A 20541-nucleotide genomic window follows, 5' to 3' on the forward strand; every position below is an offset into this window, starting at 1 on the left:
AAACCTCATAGTTCTTCTGATGACAACTTTCCATTTCTCCTACACATATGACAAACCTTGCAGTGCTTAAACATCTCATGTTTTAAGATCATATACAATCACTGCCCTAAATACTGATCTCCATTCTGTCATTCAGTGAGATGATAGTATGGAGTTCTCCGTCCCCACAAAAAAGAATTTAGTTCTTATACCTTTTACCTTTTGATGATGCTCAACTAAACAGTCAAGACCAGATCCCTCTGGTCTTGACTGCTTAGCTGACAGATATGCCCCTATTCTTTCTTGGCACAAATACATAACTTCTCTAGCATACCTTGTCTTTCAAATCTTGGCATTTTTTTTCTCTCAATATGTTACTTTTCATTCCCATCTACTAAGTGTACAAATCTCAAATCCACTCAGACTTGGTTTACCTAAAAAACTTCTCAAAAATTCTTGATTCCCTTTAGATAAGTTTGGATAATTTACAGTCCATTTCTCACAGACTTTCTCTCCACTCACTGTCTTATAGACAATATGGTTCTTCATTGTTGCTTCATATTCCCCTCCCATTTCTGTCAAACCTACAGTCCCATGAGCAACAGCTGCCTAATATCATTTTACAGTTGAATTGCTGACTCACTAAACTTGCTACTTCCCATTCGAAAAAACAAATCTGGGTGCATTAAATAAATCTATATGAAATGTTTTGTGCATGTGTCCACTACTATATTGATCATTTATAACTTAATGTCAGGTTTCTAAATATTTAGTCATTCATATGGTCAAAACTTCTATTATTGTGAATGAGCAATTAAAGCCACAAGCTACATGTAATAATATGTCATGAAGTAACATGAGGATACCATACTGGTTCAGGATGCAAGAGAGAATGTGCCAGTTGCACATGTTCTCTGAGCATTTTGTTTGTAGAAGGGAAAACCCTACCAGGATTTGAATTTTCATTTTAAACAAAATATAAGAACACACAATAAAAGTTGAGAATACTTGTATGAAAAGGATTTTTTATTACATATATTTTATTTGCTAAACTATGAAAAATACTTTTTCACTTAGCTGATAGAATTAAGCACAATTAGGATATTATTCTGTTTCTTATTCATATAAATATTTTTCTTCTGCTGCATCATCTAGCACCTTGTTCTTCAACCTATGGTCCGTGGACCGGTGCCTGTCTGCAGAAATTTCTTGGCGGTCCGCCAAAAATTTCTTCGTCTCTCAGAAACAACGCTAGAGCCTCGTATATCAAATTTTCTAACCTCTAAGCAGCAGCAGATGTCGCACTAGCTAAAAACTGTAATTTTATAACATTGGATTTAATAAATAAAATACTATCTACATTGGTTTATGTTTCTGTCTTAGCCGTCAGCTGGTCTGCGAAATGTTTCTCCTATTTTCCCCTGTCTGCAGGTGTAAAAAGGTTGAAGAACACTGATCTAACACATTTGCCACATATAGTCCATAGAATTGCATAGTTTATTTCTCCATTGCTCACATTTAATTGTCATGATGGAGAGATGGATTTCAGTGTGATGTGAAAACTCCAAATTAAATTTAAATCCATTTCTTCATCTTGTTCGTATGATTGTAAAATTCCATTATACATATTATTTTGATGGAGTGACTTAATAGTCTAAGCTAGATAACTGGAGTAGACTAGTTGTTTAGCTTGGAACCTTAAGCTAGGTCTCCTCCCAGTATCTAAGCTAGGTAGCTAAGAAAAGACCTCTACAATATCAGAGGTCTCCAGCTTATTTGGAGACCTGAAGTGACATGGAAAAAAAAAAGAAGTTGTATGTTTGGTCTCTAGAGCAAAGCTTCTGGACTATGAAAAATAAATAAAGAAGAAATCCAAAAAATATATAAAAAATTAATAAAAATAGAAAAAAATCATTAGCCCTTCATCTATGGTATGAACATATAAAATTATATAAAACCATTCATGGGCAGGATCCACTTAAAAACGCATAACATTTCGAAGAAATGCAGAGTACTAACCAGTGTTTCTGACCTAATATACTATCCTCACCTTCTCATGGTACACTCTTAGGTAGGTATCCACCCAGTGGCGTAGCTAGAGGGTGTGGTCTGCCCAAGACAGCGCTTTGAACCTTTTTGAACTTTTACAGTTAATTTTAAAATACAGTCTCGAGAACTCATTTCCAAATATTGTAATACTACTGTGAATTTTCCTTACGATTGCTGTAGGTGTTGCTAGTTGTGAGAGGAGTTTTTCTAAATAAAACTGATTGAATTACCTACATTACTATGAAATAGACTTCGCCAATGTCATCGATGATTTTGCTAACAGAAAAGCAAGAAATATAACATTTTAGAATGTTGAAATTAAAGTTTTACATCAAAAATAAACAGTGTTTTCATTTATTTCCCTATACGTCGTTTGACTTTTTGTAGTATTTTCGGTTTGTATTGAGAGGGGCAGCAAACTCAGGGACCGCCCCAGGTGGCAAAAGCTTTAGCTACACCACTGTATCTACCTGAATGTTAATTGAACAAGAATGTAGTTTCTCTTGTAGTTTTCTTGTAGTTTCTCTATTCGGCTTTGAAATAATGTTGGATTCAATATCCACTTAATTTGAATAATTTTGCATCGAAGTGAAGCCTTTTGGCTCTCTTTTTCAGTAATTCTCCTTTTGTGATGTGACACCTTTTTTAGCAACTCGTATGGTAAAGTATAAGTTCTTCATCCTGTATCCAGAAGTATTTACATCTGGATCTGGCTCCCACTGATGAGACCTCAGCAAAGGTCGAAACCGGTCTGGGTAGTGACCCCCCCCCCCATAATGTATAACATCATACATGTCTGCTAGGAGATGTTTTATATGTGTTTTATGAGAAATACAAAGGATAGTGATCAGATCTTACTCCACCTTTACTACGAGTTGCCCCTGCCATGAAAGGTTTGCTTACGCTTGGATCCGCCGAAACTTTTATAGTTTCCATATTCGGCATGAAACTCTTGTAGTTTCTCTATTCAAGGCTTTGAAATAATGTTGGATTCAATATCCACTTAATTTGAACAAGAATGGGCTGGCAATTTGAGATTTAGCTGAACAAAGTTTATTCTATATTGGCTCACATTTAAAGGCATTGAAGGTACAACAATGTGAAATGTTATTTTGGCTAGAGCATTACTAGTGGTGTGCTGGAGCTGGTTGCACCTACTGATTGTTAAATTTTTAGGAATTTTATAAGCCAGTTGTTAAACTAACATTTTAAACAAAATGCTTGTATTGACATGGAAACTTCAGCCGGTGCATGCATATTATGGCTTCTTTCCCCCTACCCCCCCTCTACATGGCAGCTTGTCAGGATTATCTCCACTAGTCATTTTAGTACAATCTCTACACAGCTTTTAAGCCTCACTGGAAACTTGCTACCCATATCTGTTCTACCAAAGATCAGCTCTCTCCTCTCTCAGTGCTTGGAGTATATAAAGTACCCTGCTCCTACAAGTTGGCTTACTTCAGACAAATAGGTAGATCATCCACAATTCATTTAGATGAACACAAATCTTTCATCTGAAATCACAACTATGATCAATATGGCCTTGCAGACCATGTATTGGATATTATATATTATGATGAGCATGGTGGTTTTCTTCCAATATTATATTGGAAGAAAACCACCATGCTCATCATAGTAATAACAAATGTGGATGCATAAAACTTCCCAAAATTTGAGAAGCAATAATTGTCAGAGGTCCCCGTTTACATCCTAGGCTGCCTACAAACCACCCATAGAAGGCACACCTAGATAGGACTTTAGAGTAGCCTACTTGTTTCATTAAGTATTGTGTTGTCTTTGTGTGTGTATGTGTTACAAGTGTTATTTGTATTCCCTAAAGATATCTCAGTGACTGAGATGAAATATTGAAAGCATTAAGATTAGTTTTTAATCCTTTCCTACTGCTGTCAATACTACATTAAACCTCCAACATGATGTCCTCTCAGCACTTAAGCCTTAAAACATGGATAATTTTGAAAATACGTTGGAAAGTTAATAATAATATAAATTTATCATGTAGTAGCATAATAGTAGTATCCTGTACACCCCTTGAAGGTGTAAAATCTCACCACCAAAATCATGAGGTCTGGCGGCCAGCGATGATCTGGCTTAACTCCTATTAAGCTTTTACAAACAAGTCTAAAGTGCAGGTGCATTCTAACAGTAATTTATTCTTTTATATTAACACATCTTGCCAAGCATATTTTCTTCTTATAAATTCACACAAAAAAATTGGAAAATCTCTAGCAAAAATTCTCTAAAAAAATTATTTCTTGCGAGATTTTACAAAGGTACATTATCAGGAATTTAATGTTGATGATATTGTTTTAATAATGTCATCCTGTGAGATGAACATGAATGATTTTTTTACTGAATAATTGAATGCAATAGTAGGCCTCCTTATTTAGTGGCATGTATTTTGTTTTATACAAATACATTCCTAATGTAAATTTTAATTGTTTTCTCTTGTCTCCTTTACTTGTATATGAGGAATCTTCTGCTGATTTTTTCAAAACCATATGAATTTTGCATATTAGATTTTGATAGTTATTACAAAATATTTTAAAAATATATTTCAGATTACTGTTTTGTTGCGTATCTTGGGTTCTATCAAAACGTTATGAGATAAAGTTTAGGATTGGGAAAGTAAGATTTTTAGTACTAAAAGAAATACATCTACAACTAAAGAATGGGTGTACATTGGTAAGTTTTATTATTTTCATAATGTTTATAATTGAGTTTATAATAGTGGAGTAATTTTGTTTGTTTACTGGCTAGCTAGCAGAAGTTATTTAAGAAAATAAGATTGATGTGAACCTAAAATAGTAGACTCAATTGAATTATTATTCTATCTTTCTACAAGTTTCTAGAGAACAAAGAAACCAATTATTATAGCAAAGCTGAAGGAAGAAGTATTTCTTCTTGCAGTTCTTGGGGATAAATATCTTAAGATACTGTATTGAGCATATCAATTCAGCCTGCTAAGTTATCCCCCCCCCTCCCATTACATATTCTATGTGTTACTTTTGGTATTAGCATATGTAGTATTTTAAGTTTTGAAAGGCTAAGTGAAAGGGCTAAATGTAATTCCTTTTCAAATATAATTTCCACACTTTTGAGAGGTAGAAGAACCCATAGCATATTAGTGCATTTTGCAAGTTGTTAATGAGAATTGGGAAAGAAGGAACATGCATATTTTTCTTGAAAACTGTTGTTGTTGAGGAATATTTTCTGAGGAAAGCTGTTCCATAGAACAGATGCCAATGGATGGAAGTGGTAAAATAATGGATGCCAGTTCAGTGGAGCATAGTCCTCGGAAGTACCTGTAGAATAATGTCTGTTCTCAGCTTGAAACAGACTGTCTATGATTTAGTGACAGAGGGATCATCTGTCAGCTGAACCTCTCCTCTGGAAAGGTTCAGCTATAATTTTTAAACAGGTTTTAGATGGTCCTAAACATGAACAATACTCTAAAGATGGATGGACTTGGGATTTTTACAGAGTTAATATCCAGATGGGTGAAAAGTACGAGGGTGATATGAAAAGTTCTCGGCCTAATAATGAAAAAACAAATTTATAATTTCAAAATTATTTTTATTTTTCAACATAATCTCCCTTAAGACTAATACATTTATTCCAAGCAATGCTCCAGTGCCATTATCCCATCCCTGTACAGGTTCTCAGTAAGATCTGCAAAATACTCTTCTAGAGCTGCAATCACTTCTTGATTTGAAGAAAAACATTGAAAACATCTCTGTACTGCATCAGAATTACAACGGAAACCAGGAGACCAGACCTGTGCACAATAGTCTAAGTGAGGTCTTATCAAGGCCTTGTAAAGAGGCAAAATAACTTCCTTATCTTTACATGTGAAAGTTCGTTTCAGCATTACAATTATTATGTATTATGAAAATTAATATTTTCATAATATCAGTTTTCCGTATAATGATATTTTTTTAAAATATCATTATACGGATAACTCCCAGTTTATGTGGATTCACTTTTGTCTTTTTTCCCTCCTACCACTGTATACATATATGTTATTCCACTGTGTATGTACTACTACGCACTTGTGTGCATGTGCCATATGTTTAGCACATTACCCTGTATATCACCTCATAGCTGCAAGTTCAAAATTCTTTGCAGATTTTATTATTATTATTATTATTATTCAGGCCTCCATAGAGTCAAAAGACTCATCGTGGGAGGTCCTTCCTAAGAACATAAAGTCTGTCAAGACTCATCGAGGGTAGGCCCCCCTAAGAAACACAAAGTCTGTCAAGACTCATCGAGGGTAGGCCCCCTAAGAAACACAAAGTCTATCATACCACTCCTTAAACTCATTGACCGTTCTTGCTTTCACCACTCCATCAGGCAATGCATTCCACAGTTCAACCACCCTCCATGCAAAGGAACCACTCCTCACCCTCTTGCTCACAGTTTCCTTTCGTAACTTCCAGGGATGGCCTCTTGTCATCACTCCTTCCTGCTGTTCAACCAAGCGAAAGAACTCCCCAGTGTCAACCCTGTAACTACCTCTCAACAGTTTAAAAGTCTCAATCATATCACCTCTCCTTCTTCTATCCACCAAACTCTGCAGTCCACATTCCCTCAGCCGATCCTCATAACCAAAATTGTACAGTCCTGAAACCATCTTTGTCATCCGTACAGTTAATTTATCCCCTTCAAATCCTGGAGATGAAATTTGAGAACAATAGTCCAAGTGTGGTCTGATCAGAGACTTTTATCTCTGCAGGTCAGTGTCCTTCTCATAATAGCAGCAATCCTCTGTGTTACCTTCACCACCTTTGCAATATGTCCCCTAAATTTCAGGTTTCTATCAATCATCAACCCCAGATCTCTTGTCTCCCCCTACTTCCTCTAGTATAACTCCTCCCATAGAGTATGCAGCATCCCATCGATGTTTCCCAAACCTCAAGACCTTACATTTTGCTGCATTAAACTGACACCCCCATTCATTTGTCCATCTACCTAGCTTATTCAAATCCTCTTGCAGGGCTACCACATCTGCACTATTACTAATAATCCTTCCCAGCTTCGCATCATCTGCAAACAACTGAATATCCCCTTGCAATCTACTGGCAATGTCATTGATATAAAGGTTAAACAATATAGGTCCTAGTACTGAGCTCTGTGGGATCCCACTTGTAACACTCTGCCTCCTTGAAACTGCTCCACCGTACACAACTCTCTGATACCTATCAGACCGCCAATCCTGAATCCAGTAGACCAATCTGACATCCAGACCCATCTGCTGCAACTTAAATATCAGCTTATCATGTGGCACCCTATCAAATGCCTTTGCTAAGTCTAAGAAAATTGCAGTATATGCCTTTCCCTCATCTAATGTTCTTGTAACTTTATTATAAAAGGCTAGCATATTGATAAAATAAGAGTGCCCTTTCACAAATCCATGTTGACTCTCACAGATAACATTACCCTCATCTGCCCAATGCTGTATATGGTCCCTCACTACTTTCTCCAAGATCTTAACAACTACTGATGACACACAAACTGTCCTATGATTAGACACTTCCAGTCTGTTACCACCCTTATGCAATGGCACTATCTTACCTTCCTTCCATTCCATGGGCACCTTTCCCACAGCCAGACTTTCATTGAAAAGCCAGGTTAAAGCCACTGTCAGTTCCCTAGCACATTCTCTCAAAATTCGTGGTGAAATACCATCCAGTCTCACAGCTTTACTGACATCCAGAGTACTCAGTATTTGAAACATACTTTCCTCCTGTACCTCTAAACCTCGAACCTGCCCTATCCCTTTAGCATTAAAACTGACTCCTCCAGGATGAAATACTCCAATAAAGTGCATTTTTGGAAATTATGGAGACAACTACCGTGTTTGAATAAAAACTTTAGTTTACTATTACTAAAATTTTACAATTCGACGTTTCGACCTTTATGTCAAGGTCATCTTCTGGAGCGTACAAATATACACAGGAAACAAGCTATACTACAATCATACTGGTTCGTTAAAGACACTGACTAACCGCTACCACAATTGTTGGCCTGACCTCTGGTGGAAAAAAAAAAAAAAAAATTATACATCAACGCTAAAGTCCTATTATTTGTGTTGTCTACTATATACATATATTAACATTATATTAACATCATTCCAGCCAGTTGGAGTGGAATGGTTTCTAATAATAGCAGATTGGCTAGAGTCCTGACTTGTGTTGAATCTTTCAAATTAGGTTGGCTGAATGTGTGCCATCCAGATCCTTGGAATTTTCATACCATCTTTATTGTTGATATTTGGGTGGTTTATCAGGATTTCGCAGGATTCTTTAAATTTTCTTCCGTACCATGTTTTTGTGCGGTGTAAGGAGCAGGTGCTTTTCCAGTTGATTTGGTGTAAGGTGTTGAGTGCATGGTCTGAGAGGCCTGCTTCACCATAATGGTTATATTTAATGTGTCTAATGTGTTCTTTTTTGCGTATAGGGATTGTCCGTCCTGTTTCACCAATGTACGGTAAGTTACAGGTGCAGCGGATGCAATAGACTCCAGGATGCTAATGGGAGGAGAGGGTCCTTAGAGGAGCTGAATATGGTTTTAAGTTTAGTGGGTGGTTTAAAGGTGGCATTAAGGTTATAATGTTGTAGGATTCTGTTGATTTTTTCTGATAACCCTTTAATGTATGGGATGGCTATGGTTTTACTGTAGTCTAGATTCGTTTTTGTTGTGGTTTTATAGAGTATTTTATTGACAGTATTTTTGTTATAGCCATTGTTTATGAATGTGTCACTAATGATTTTTAGTGCTTGTTTCAGGGCCTGCTGGTTAGAGCAAATAGTTGTGGCTCTGTTTTTAAGGGTGTTTATGACTCCATATTTTTGTGCTGGGTGGTAATATGAATTCGCATGTATGTATTGGCCTGTGTGTGTCGGTTTTCGGTAGACCGTGAAGGATAGGTTGCCTGAAGGAAGACGTGTAACTAGTGTGTCTAGGAACGGGAGCGAATTTTGGTTTTCGATTTCGATGGTAAATTGTATGCGTTCGTGTTGTTTGTTTAGGTGGCTGAGGAATGTGTTTAGCGTTTGTCGACCGTGCGGCCCTACGTGTTCGCGATCTGGCCGCACGGTCGACAAACGCTAAACACATTCCTCAGCCACCTAAACAAACAACACGAACGCATACAATTTACCATCGAAATCGAAAACCAAAATTCGCTCCCGTTCCTAGACACACTAGTTACACGTCTTCCTTCAGGCAACCTATCCTTCACGGTCTACCGAAAACCGACACACACAGGCCAATACATACATGCGAATTCATATCACCACCCAGCACAAAAATATGGAGTCATAAACACCCTTAAAAACAGAGCCACAACTATTTGCTCTAACCAGCAGGCCCTGAAACAAGAACTAAAAATCATTAGTGACACATTCATAAACAATGGCTATAACAAAAATACTGTCAATAAAATACTCTATAAAACCACAACAAAAACGAATCTAGACTACAGTAAAACCATAGCCATCCCATACATTAAAGGGTTATCAGAAAAAATCAACAGAATCCTACAACATTATAACCTTAATGCCACCTCTAAACCACCCACTAAACTTAAAACCATATTCAGCTCCTCTAAGGACCCTCTCCTCCCATTAGCACATCCTGGAGTCTATTGCATCCGCTGCACCTGTAACTTACCGTACATTGGTGAAACAGGACGGACAATCCCTATACGCAAAAAAGAACACATTAGACACATTAAATATAACCATTATGGTGAAGCAGGCCTCTCAGACCATGCACTCAACACCTTACACCAAATCAACTGGAAAAGCACCTGCTCCTTACACCGCACAAAAACATGGTACGGAAGAAAATTTAAAGAATCCTGCGAAATCCTGATAAACCACCCAAATATCAACAATAAAGATGGTATGAAAATTCCAAGGATCTGGATGGCACACATTCAGCCAACCTAATTTGAAAGATTCAACACAAGTCAGGACTCTAGCCAATCTGCTATTATTAGAAACCATTCCACTCCAACTGGCTGGAATGATGTTAATATAATGTTAATATATGTATATAGTAGACAACACAAATAATAGGACTTTAGCGTTGATGTATAATTTTTTTTTTTTTTTTTTCCACCAGAGGTCAGGCCAACAATTGTGGTAGCGGTTAGTCAGTGTCTTTAACGAACCAGTATGATTGTAGTATAGCTTGTTTCCTGTGTATATTTGTACGCTCCAGAAGATGACCTTGACATAAAGGTCGAAAGTCGAATTGTAAAATTTTAGTAATAGTAAACTAAAGTTTTTATTCAAACACGGTAGTTGTCTCCATAATTTCCAAAAATGCATTCGGATCACCGTGCAAGCCTAAAAGAAAGGACTCCAATAAAGTGTTCATGCAATTCCTGTTTAATATTGTTTGTCATCCACTTTACTCCAAATTGTGTCCTCTTCTTCACTCATGGTATACAACTCACCATTGCTGCTAACAAATATTCTTTCACAATTTCCCACGCACTAATGATATCCCGCCCTTCCAATTCCTCCCTCCATGAAACTTCCTGAAGTTGACGTCTAAGACTGTTATAATCACCTGCTTTATAATTCCTCATGAGTTCCCGTCTCTTTGATACTCCTGCATGTCTATTCATTTTCCAAGTCAAAACCATATATTTACTCTCTCCAACTGGTGAGAGAGATGTCATCTCAGTTATTATCAACTCTTCTGATGCTATAACCAAATCCAGAACTCTTGAACCTCTTGTTCCCTCTGTTTCATGTTGCCTAAGACATTTTTCCCTGAAGAATTCTAGAAATTCCATTCCCCTATTGCTACATGCATCTTTCTCTCTCCAATTTATACTGCTGTAGTTTAAAATTTTGAAAGCCAGCTTTAAAAACAGAGGTATGTAAACTTCTGTTTGATACACTTCTGGTGCTGTTGTTTTCACGCCTACATGCTTTATTATAGGTTTTATTTGTATCCTTATGAGGCATGGTGAAGGAAAGTTACAATAATAAGGATATGATGGCACATGAAAAGAGGCATTCTCTTATTAACTTGAATACAAAGTTAAAATCATTCAAAAGCTCTGGTCCGGTCTTAAGATTGTGTTCATTGCACTTGAATTTAAATTGTTATTATTATTATTATTATTATTATTAAGAGAGACCTCAAGGCAGTCAGGAACTCATCAAGGGAAGCCATACTATTCACACCAACTGTTATACCTGTTCTTGAATTGATTCATGCTACTCACACACACACACACACACACACACACACACACACACACACACACACACACACACACACACACACACACACACACACACACACACACACACACACACACACACACACACACACACACACACACATCATCCAAAGGCAATTCATTCCACTCATGCCTCTATGAGAGAAAAATCTTGCCCTAACCCTTTTCTTGACAGCATTCATTCTCAACTTCCATGGATGACCTCATGTTCTTTATTTACCTTTCATAAAATGAAAAATTCCATGTACTGAAATTCTGTATAACTCTTTCAGAAGTTTGTAAGTCTCAATCATATCACCCCTCTTTCTCTTGTTTACTAGTGTCTGCAGCCTACAAATTTTCAATCTGTCTTCATAATGTATTCCACAATCCTGATATCATTTTTGACACTCCACTATATATCAGAATCCCTATCGATACCAGGAGACCTTACTTGCATGCAATAGTCCAAGTGACGTCTTATCAAGGCCTTGTAAAGAGGCAAAATGGCTTCCTTATCTTTACATGTCAAGATTCATTTCAGCATTGCCATTATTCTCTGAGTTTTATTTACAATTTTTCCTATATGACCCTTGAACTTCAACTTCCTGTCTACTAAAACTCCAAGATTCCTAGCCTCATCAGTTTCTTCAAGCATAATCCCATCAGTATAATATGCTGTTGGATATCTAATCACACCAAAGTGACCTTACATGACATTGCATAATCTTACATTTATTAACATTGAAATGACAGTCATTTTCACATGCCCACAATTCCAGCCTATTCAAATCATTTTGCAAATACTGCATATCAGCAACACTCCTGATTACCCCACCTATCTTTGCATCATCAGCAAATAGCTGTATGTCACATGTCAGATCCTTCCCAATTTCATTAATGTACATATTGAATAACAATGGACCAAAGACTGATCCTTGAGTCACACCACTGGTTACCTTGACTCTTGCAGATTCATATCTCCCATATACCACTTTTTGATATCTGTTAGTGTCAGTCATCCTCTTATCCATGCCAATAGTTTATAATCCAATCCCATATTCTCCAGTGTCTTCCATGCTGTATTCTGTCAAAAGCCTTAGCAAAATCCAAAAGTATCATGGTGTATCCAATCCCCTTGTCTAACTCAGTTGTAACATTATTATAGAATGTGAGCATGTTGCTAAAATATTACCTTCCTTTAGTAAACAATGCTGTTCATTGCGAAGTGGAGATTCACTGTCTACCCATTTCTAGATGCAAGCCCTAACCAACTTTTCTAAAATCTTCACCACCACTCCTGAGATGCTGATTAGTTGATAGCTGGATACATTGGTCTTTGCACCACCCTTGTGCAATGGAATTACCATATATTCTTTTCATTCCTGCCAGATCTTCCCTGTCCTAAGACTCAAATTATATAGTCTGGTCAAAGTAATAGTCAATTCAGCTGGACACTCCTTTAGCATTTGTGCTGATATTCCATCAGTTCCTATTGCAGAATTCTTATTCAGTTTGTGCAACAGATCTTGTACTTCCTTATCATTCAGTTGAGGAGGAAGTACAATTCACTTATGTTCCAGAGGTAGTGGTGAGTTCAGTGTTGCATATACCAGGGTCATAGCTTTTAGCAGAATGGCTGTTCATTAGTTGAATTCTGCATCAGTCATTTACATATGCATTCTGCATTCAGTAGAGTCATTCTTTCTTTTACTTGCAGCATAACAATAGAATTCTTTTGAGTTGTCTTTAACTTGCAGAGTCAGTTTCTTTCATACTCAGACCTAGTTTTCTGTACAATGCTTGTAAGGCTTCTGTCATGCTGCTTATAATTATCATATTGATGTCATCCTTATGCACATGATATTTCTACCACATAATCTTTTTCTTATGAATCTCTTGCTTAATTAGATGACACATCCATTTGACTTCTATTCTATTTATTCTTTGAACTTTAGGGACACATTCTGTATTGCATCATTTAAGTCTTTTTTAAATACTTCCCATGCACTTTCGATATCCTTCCCATCCAATAACTGATACCATGGTACAGATTATTAAGTGAGTCAACAATAAGAATAGTCTTTAAAGATAAGAATCATGCTAATATGATGATATTTATTCCAAGTCATTTTGAAAAATGAGTATGTATGCAATTAATGCAATTAAAGTTTATATTTATGTGTACTTAAAATAATTTTCATATTATTTTACTGTATTTTGAATAAAAATGATTTGTTTCAAGATATTTTGTATACTGTATTAATATGTAAAAAAACAATCAATAAAAGCAGTCAAAAAGACATGAAAACAAACAAACAAAAAAAATGCTACCCTCTATTTAACGTCGGAATTTGCTTTAGATGAATTTCTTGGAATACATCCCCCATGTAAAATGAAGGTTACCTGTACATGCATTTCCATGGAGTTTGACGACTTTTTGCAGGAGGTTAACTGCAGTTTATTTGATTTACAGGAAATTGAAAGTCTCTGGCTCAGCAGCAGTCTTGTTAATTCTTATTACAGGTAGGTTTTGTATTTATATTGTTTTGTATTTATAATATAATTGTTAGAATCCAAAATAAAGTATTTTAATATTAATGTTTATTGAATATGTTTATGCTAATCTTATGTCTTTCTGTAACTATATAAAAAAATGTGCAAGAAGTGTATGACGATAATGTTTTGAATGTGTAAAAGTGCCAGCGATGGTTCCAAAAATTTTGACAAGGGGACTTTAGCTTGAAAGACTTCCCTTGCTCTGGGCACCCTGTCTATCGATAATGATATGCTGGAATCCACTATTGCAAGAAATGCCACTGCAACGTTGAAGATTTAGCAAAAGATCTTAATTCATCATCATTGACCATGCATTGCCATTTGCAAGAACTTGGAATAATGTCTAAGCTTGGCAAGTGGGTTCTTCACAAGCTGACAAACAGCAGTTAAAGAGAGCACGTCAATATCTGCACTGCTCTTCATTGTTGAGAGGTTCAGTCTCCGTTTTTGAGTTGTGTAGTCAGCAGTGATGAAAAGTGGATACTTTAGAAGAATGTTAAGCACTGAAGGTAGTGGGTTCATTCCGGGGGGAACAGGCTAAACCTCAGCCAAAAGAAGACCTTCATCCTCAGACAGTTTTTTTAAGCGTTTGGTGGGATATGGCCGGTATCATACACTTTGAACTCTTGCCACAAAAGCAAACAATCATAGCTAAAGTATACTGTGAACAACTGAATCAGTTGAATGAAAAACTGAACGAAAAGTGGTTTTGTCAAGTCAATCAAAATGGTGTTGTTTTTCACCGTGATAATGCATACCCTCATCTGTACCAAGATTGAGATACTCGGCTGGGAAAAGCTTCCACATCCTCCATATTATCCTGATATTGTGCCTTCAGATTACCACTTATTCTGAAGTTTGCAACATTTCATTAATGAAAAACAGTACGATACGTTAGAGGCACTGAAATTGAGCCTATGTGACTTCTTTGCCTCCAAATCTCCTGAATCCTATAGAAATGGCATTATGAAGCTTTCACATCATTGGAAGAGCATTATTGTTTCACATGGAGAATATGTATGCTTGATTAAATTAGCAAGTGATTTATCTTTTATATCCTTTCAAAACTTAATGCTAAAAATTACATTAATTTAGGGATAACCTTTTATAAGGAGGTTTTGAGCTTGCATGGAGAGTAGTAGGTGATTAGAATGCATTGCCTGAATGTGCGATGAGTGTGAGAGACAGTGAATGCATTCAAGTCATTACTCCATAGAGGTCTGATGATAGTAATAATAATTATTCAGTTATAAAAACTTAATTATATAATAACTTTCATTTTAATAAAGGTTTTAGATTTGCAATTACTGCTCTCCACCTTCCAAAAGTAGATATCATGGCTAGCATGGAAAGAGCCACTGAATACTAAATGCTAGAATAATTACTGTGTTCTCTTCATTGCATGCACTTCTCCGAAGAAGCAGTATTACTGCATCAGAAAACTAAACCCTTAAAATTTTGTCATAAGGCAAAATCATCCTCAAAGCTGACAGTGCTACAGTTATCTTAAAGAGCATTGACTGTATGCCAAAATTTCATCTGTACTGTTGGTTTTTTCTACTTATTTAGAAACAGAACCAGATTCACTTGATCTTTGCATATTAAGTATAATGATCTCATTTCAAGCACAGCATCTCAGAGGATCTTAAAACAGTAGCCTACATCACAACATCTTATCATTCCTGAATTATATGGTGTGCTAAAAATATATCAATCTGATCTTCATTGTCCAATAGTAAACAGTATAAGTTCTTCCACCTATCTTCTCTTTATATATTTGATCAGACTTCTCATGAACTGTATTGGGTACAATCCTTCATATTTGGCTTATTATGTAGAGAGATTATCAGGCATCCATATCAACCTGTTAGTGTATTACATCTAATTCAAAACAATCCAACCTATTATAGGTGAAGTAGCTTGTAGGATTTGATAATAGAGAGGAAGATATTATTTCTACAGTTTGATATATAGGTAGGAAAGAGGTATATGTAAATGACAATAACTGGCCAAATGTATGCTGAAGGATTTTCCAAAGTATAGGGGGGGAGTACCAGAAAAGAGTCCACCTATGGGAAATGTTATGTGTGGTAAGATAAGAACAGGATTTCTACATGATGATTACTGAGTGGAATGTGTTGCTAGAGGAGGTGTTGGGTGCACAGATGTTGAATTAATTGATCAAGAAGTATAATCTCCCACACACATTTATGGTAGTGAACTTTGTTCAGAGATTCAGTGATAATGGTAATTTCTTTCTTTCATTAGCTGGCTTGATTTTGTTGCCTTGCTACCATGCACTTTACCATAGTCACTGTTGTTTACTGCACTATTTACTTGAGATTTAAACAAACAGAAAAAAAAACCCATTACAATCATTAAAAGAGGTGTTCTGTAAAGGTATTCTTGAATAGTCTTATAGTCCTTATCATTTATTATTGCAAAAAATTGAACTCAAAGCCATTTTTGGCATGGGTATTGTGGAGACTAGATTTTGGTTTGCTTAATTTTGCCATTAAAAACATCCATTTGAAACAACTAAAGAAATTCTGATGGTGATTCTAAAACCAGAGTTCATTGAATTCCATCATGCCAGGGAGGAATTATCATTTCAGATTGGTTTGCAGTAAGGAATGTTTTGTAATGGGAGGGGAAGTAATTTCAAGTTGTTTTGCTAATAAATATGTAATTATGAAAGGATTGTGGGAAAGAGAATCTTTCATCAGCCTGTGTGTGTGTAACGTTTCAGCACATTTATGAAATATTTGTTTGGATCAATAGTAATATTGCTATACTGTAGTGTGTAACCATTATGTGAGCAAGGTGTTTTAATTGTTTACATATGATGCAGTTTGAAATTATTCAGAGATTTAGCAAGTTGCGATGTTTGTAAAAATACATGTGAGAGAGAGTGAGTGAGTGAAAAGTTTCAGCTCATTTATGAAATATTTGTTAATCCATTTTTGGTTTTTGTACTGCAGACATATGATTCTGTTTAGACTAATTTTGCCAGTACAGATAATCTTTTCGAAACCAGAAATGAAATGAAATGACTAATAAAGATCATAAATTCAAAATTTTATTACATTCTCCCCAGCAAGTGTAGAATTGTTTATATTGGTATGAATTATTTTCTCAAATTTTGCTAATAAAATGATCTGCTTGAAATGAGACTTCAAGCATATGGACACATTCTTATTTCCTAAAACCTTTCAGACATAAAAGACCTAGGACTTTAGTTCTTTTGTTGTTACAATTTGAATTGTTTCATTTACTCATTGTCGCATTTGTACTGTAACTGGTAATTGTACGATGATATATATTATTATATATGTTATCGTACACAAAGATTAACTGACATATATGTCAGTTAATCTTTGTGTCATTTATTGTTTTTTATGTTGTAATACTATAGAAAAAAGAGATGCATTACTTTCTGAGTCTGAAATATATTTGAAAGGAAATTATACTGCTATTTTAATAATTTACAAAAGCATTAATGAACAAGTTTGTATGTGAATTGAGAAAGTAAATTCTGTTTGATAAGAAATTTAAAAAAATATTCTTATCAAATATATTTTTGACCTGGTGAGAGAAAGCCAGAGAGGCGGGGACTTTATTGTTGAAGAATTCTTGAAAGTTTTTTTCACTTGGTTATACTATTAATTAAGGATACCAAGAAATTATATACTTGGTTTAATCCTTTATCCAAGATTATACAGTTGCCCCACAAGTTGCCCATTCCTGAAAATACTTCAGGCACAAACTTTGTTTGCTTACACTTGGATAAAGGATTAAACCAAGTATATAATTTCTTGGTATCTTTAATTTATAGTATAACCAAGTGGAAAAACTTTCAACAACTATCTATCTCTAATCCAGAGTATTTTAATAATAATGTGTGACACCTTTTGGCAACTCATACATTAAAATGTGACTTCTGCATTACTTCAATCTTGGTAACACCTCTGGGTCTGGCTCACACTGATGAGACTTCAATAAAGGTCAAAACAAGTCTGGATAGTGACCCTTCCCATAATGCATAGCATTATACATGTCCGCAAGGGGATGTGCTTTGCATTATGGGATACTAAGGTGAGTGATGTGAAGTCATACCACCTTTACCACAAGTTTCCCCAGTCCTGAAAATACTTCAGCAAACTTTGTTTGCTTACACTTGGATAAGGATTAAACCAAGTATATAATTTCTTTGTATCTTTAATTTATAGGTGGGGACTTCTTACAACTAAATCCCAAATTTTATTCCATTCCATTCATTCATAGCAGAATTATATGACAATGTATTTTTTACATGTTTTGCCCCTTTTTGTGACTAGATTATTCATTTGGTGATGGCGGGTGGAGAGAGGAAGCAATGACATATCTGTGCAAATTTTTGTAATGATCCCAATTACTGAATTTCAATAAAATTGATCTAGCCATAGTCCTAGAATAACTTGCATAAAATTCTACGATAAAATTCTTTTATCCATTGGAATTCAACGGATGAAAGCAACTCATATGACTATTCCTTGTATTTTGCCCTTCCCATCTTCTTACTTGGCACAGTTAGAGCACTCTACATGAATATTTGGTCAAATGGACAAAAAAATCACCTAGGTGCTTGTGCATCTTACTCCTGAATTCGAAATGCTCTTAAAAATCATCTACTTCTCTGCCCTTTTGCTCTCATTCTGAAAATTATAAATTCATTTTAGAGTACTGATAATGTTGATAACATACAGCTAATATTCATAATGGTGCTTTACAGTATATACAACACCAAGAGAAGAAAAAATAGATAATTTATTAATATTTTGCTGATTTTCTACCAGCATCATCAGAGCACATTACAAGTAGCAGCACACAGCATTCAATTATCTAGTTGTAGAACAGTTCAAATTGTAATCGAAACAGAACCAGTGCCCTAACGGGCAACCTCAAAGAGCTGGATAACCTTAAAGTTAATTTGGAGAAGTCAGTTTGTATTTGGTCTCAGAATCCTGAATTCTCCAAAGTAACTTTATGGTTATCAAGTCCCTAGACAACATCTTATTAGGACACTAGTGCTTTTTCTGTTATGATTTGAATTATTTCTTTAGATATCTAGTCTAGTTGAGTGCCATGCGCTTACCATTGTAATTTATGTTCTGATGATGCTCGTTAGAAACCTGCAAAATATTAGCAAATTCAATAATTTTTTCTTTTCTTTTGGTGTTGTTTATACTGTGAAGCACTTTTGAATAAGCACCAACACCTAATCATAAGAAAAACTGCAAATAATATGCTATCATCATTTATTCAGTTCAATAGTTATATTAATAATATTACTTCTGCAATTTTATAGAAGCATGATGGTATTGTGTGCAAGTGATATTCGTCTCCAGGGAGATGCAGAATGGAAAGAAGCTTCTTCACTTCAGAAACCTTGTCATCCCAATAAGAAAAAAAATCCTATGGTATTTAAGCTGCTCACATCTATACTTTCACTGCTGAAGGTAAATTGTTAACATTTAAAAATATTCTTGCTACTACTTGTTCATTAAGATATCAAAATTTGAATATTAGCATATAAAAATATGTTACCTTATGTGTATTTACCATTTTCTTGATGAATTTTGAATCTGAAATCACAAGAGCATTCTTTACTAAACTTTGACATTGCAATTTATATATACAGGATATCCGGGACTTTAAATAGCCCAACAGCCAAAAATCTGCTGCTGTCAAGTTCAGAGACTGAGGGGGCCATGCGGAGTTGCAATTATGGCTGAGTTGTTCTTGACCATATGTGCTGATGAGAAACTGCTTCACAGGAGATGCAATATGAGGTGGCACCTCATCATGCATGAAAGTGACTATGTGAAGAACATTTTGGATAGCAGTTGCAAGTAGCACTGCACAAGTAGCACTGAGCATGTCTTCCAGCCTCTTGTTGCACATTGCCATTCAAAGAAAAAGGGACCAACAATGACGGATGCAGTGAAGCCACACCAAGCCATGAGATCATGTTGGAGGTTTAATGGAATATTATCAGCACTGAGAAAGGATTAAAAACAATTTTAATACTTCCAATATTTCATCTCCGTCACAGAGACATCTTCAGTGATTACAAAAAAAAATTTTGTAACCACACACACACACAAATATGATACAATAGTGAGTGAAACTAAAGTCCTATCTAGCTGCTCTATGGGCATTTGCAGGTGGACTAGGATGTAAAGAGGGATCTCCGATAATTAATGTTTCCCAAATTTTGGGAAGCTCAGTGCAACTGTATTTGTTTAAATTCGGTTGATTCCTGAGTGCAGATGCAGATTCAAAGAATAGTCTTTCTTTTTTGAATTTACTATGGTGGTTTTTTCCAGGAGATCCTGTGGGTTGTATCCAAAACATGGTCTGCAAGGCCAGATTGACCATAATCGTGATTGCTGATGTATGATATGGTCTTCTAACCGGATTGTTGCTGATCTGCCTGTCTGTCCGAAGTAAGCCAGTTTACAGGCACAAGGTACTCTATACACTCCAGGCACTGAGAGAGGAGAGAGCTGGTCTTTGGTGGAACGGATAAGGGTAGCAAGTTTACAGTGGGGCTTAAAAGCTGTATGGAGGTTGTACTTTTTTAATGATCTGGCTATTTTTTCTGATGTACTAAAGATGTAAGGTATGGTGATGGCATTTCTGAA

The 20541-nt window shown here is 35.7% G+C and overlaps 1 protein-coding gene across 1 annotated transcript in view; it reads left to right on the top strand.

Moving 5' to 3' along the window:
• The window catches only part of hob (bridge-like lipid transfer protein family member hobbit), an 844941-nt gene that overhangs the window by 42817 nt on the left and 781583 nt on the right, over window positions 1-20541 (top strand). Inside the window, exons 2-4 of the mRNA XM_090409957.1 lie at window positions 4608-4731; window positions 13773-13822; window positions 19203-19353. Of these exons, the coding sequence (XP_090266083.1) occupies window positions 4608-4731; window positions 13773-13822; window positions 19203-19353 (325 nt within the window). The remainder of the gene's footprint in view (window positions 1-4607; window positions 4732-13772; window positions 13823-19202; window positions 19354-20541) is intronic.

Source organism: Typopeltis vanoorti, chromosome 20, assembly GCF_054136105.1.
Source record: "Typopeltis vanoorti isolate ZY-2024b chromosome 20, IOZ_Tvanoo_1.0, whole genome shotgun sequence".
NCBI lineage: Eukaryota > Metazoa > Arthropoda > Arachnida > Uropygi > Thelyphonidae > Typopeltis > Typopeltis vanoorti.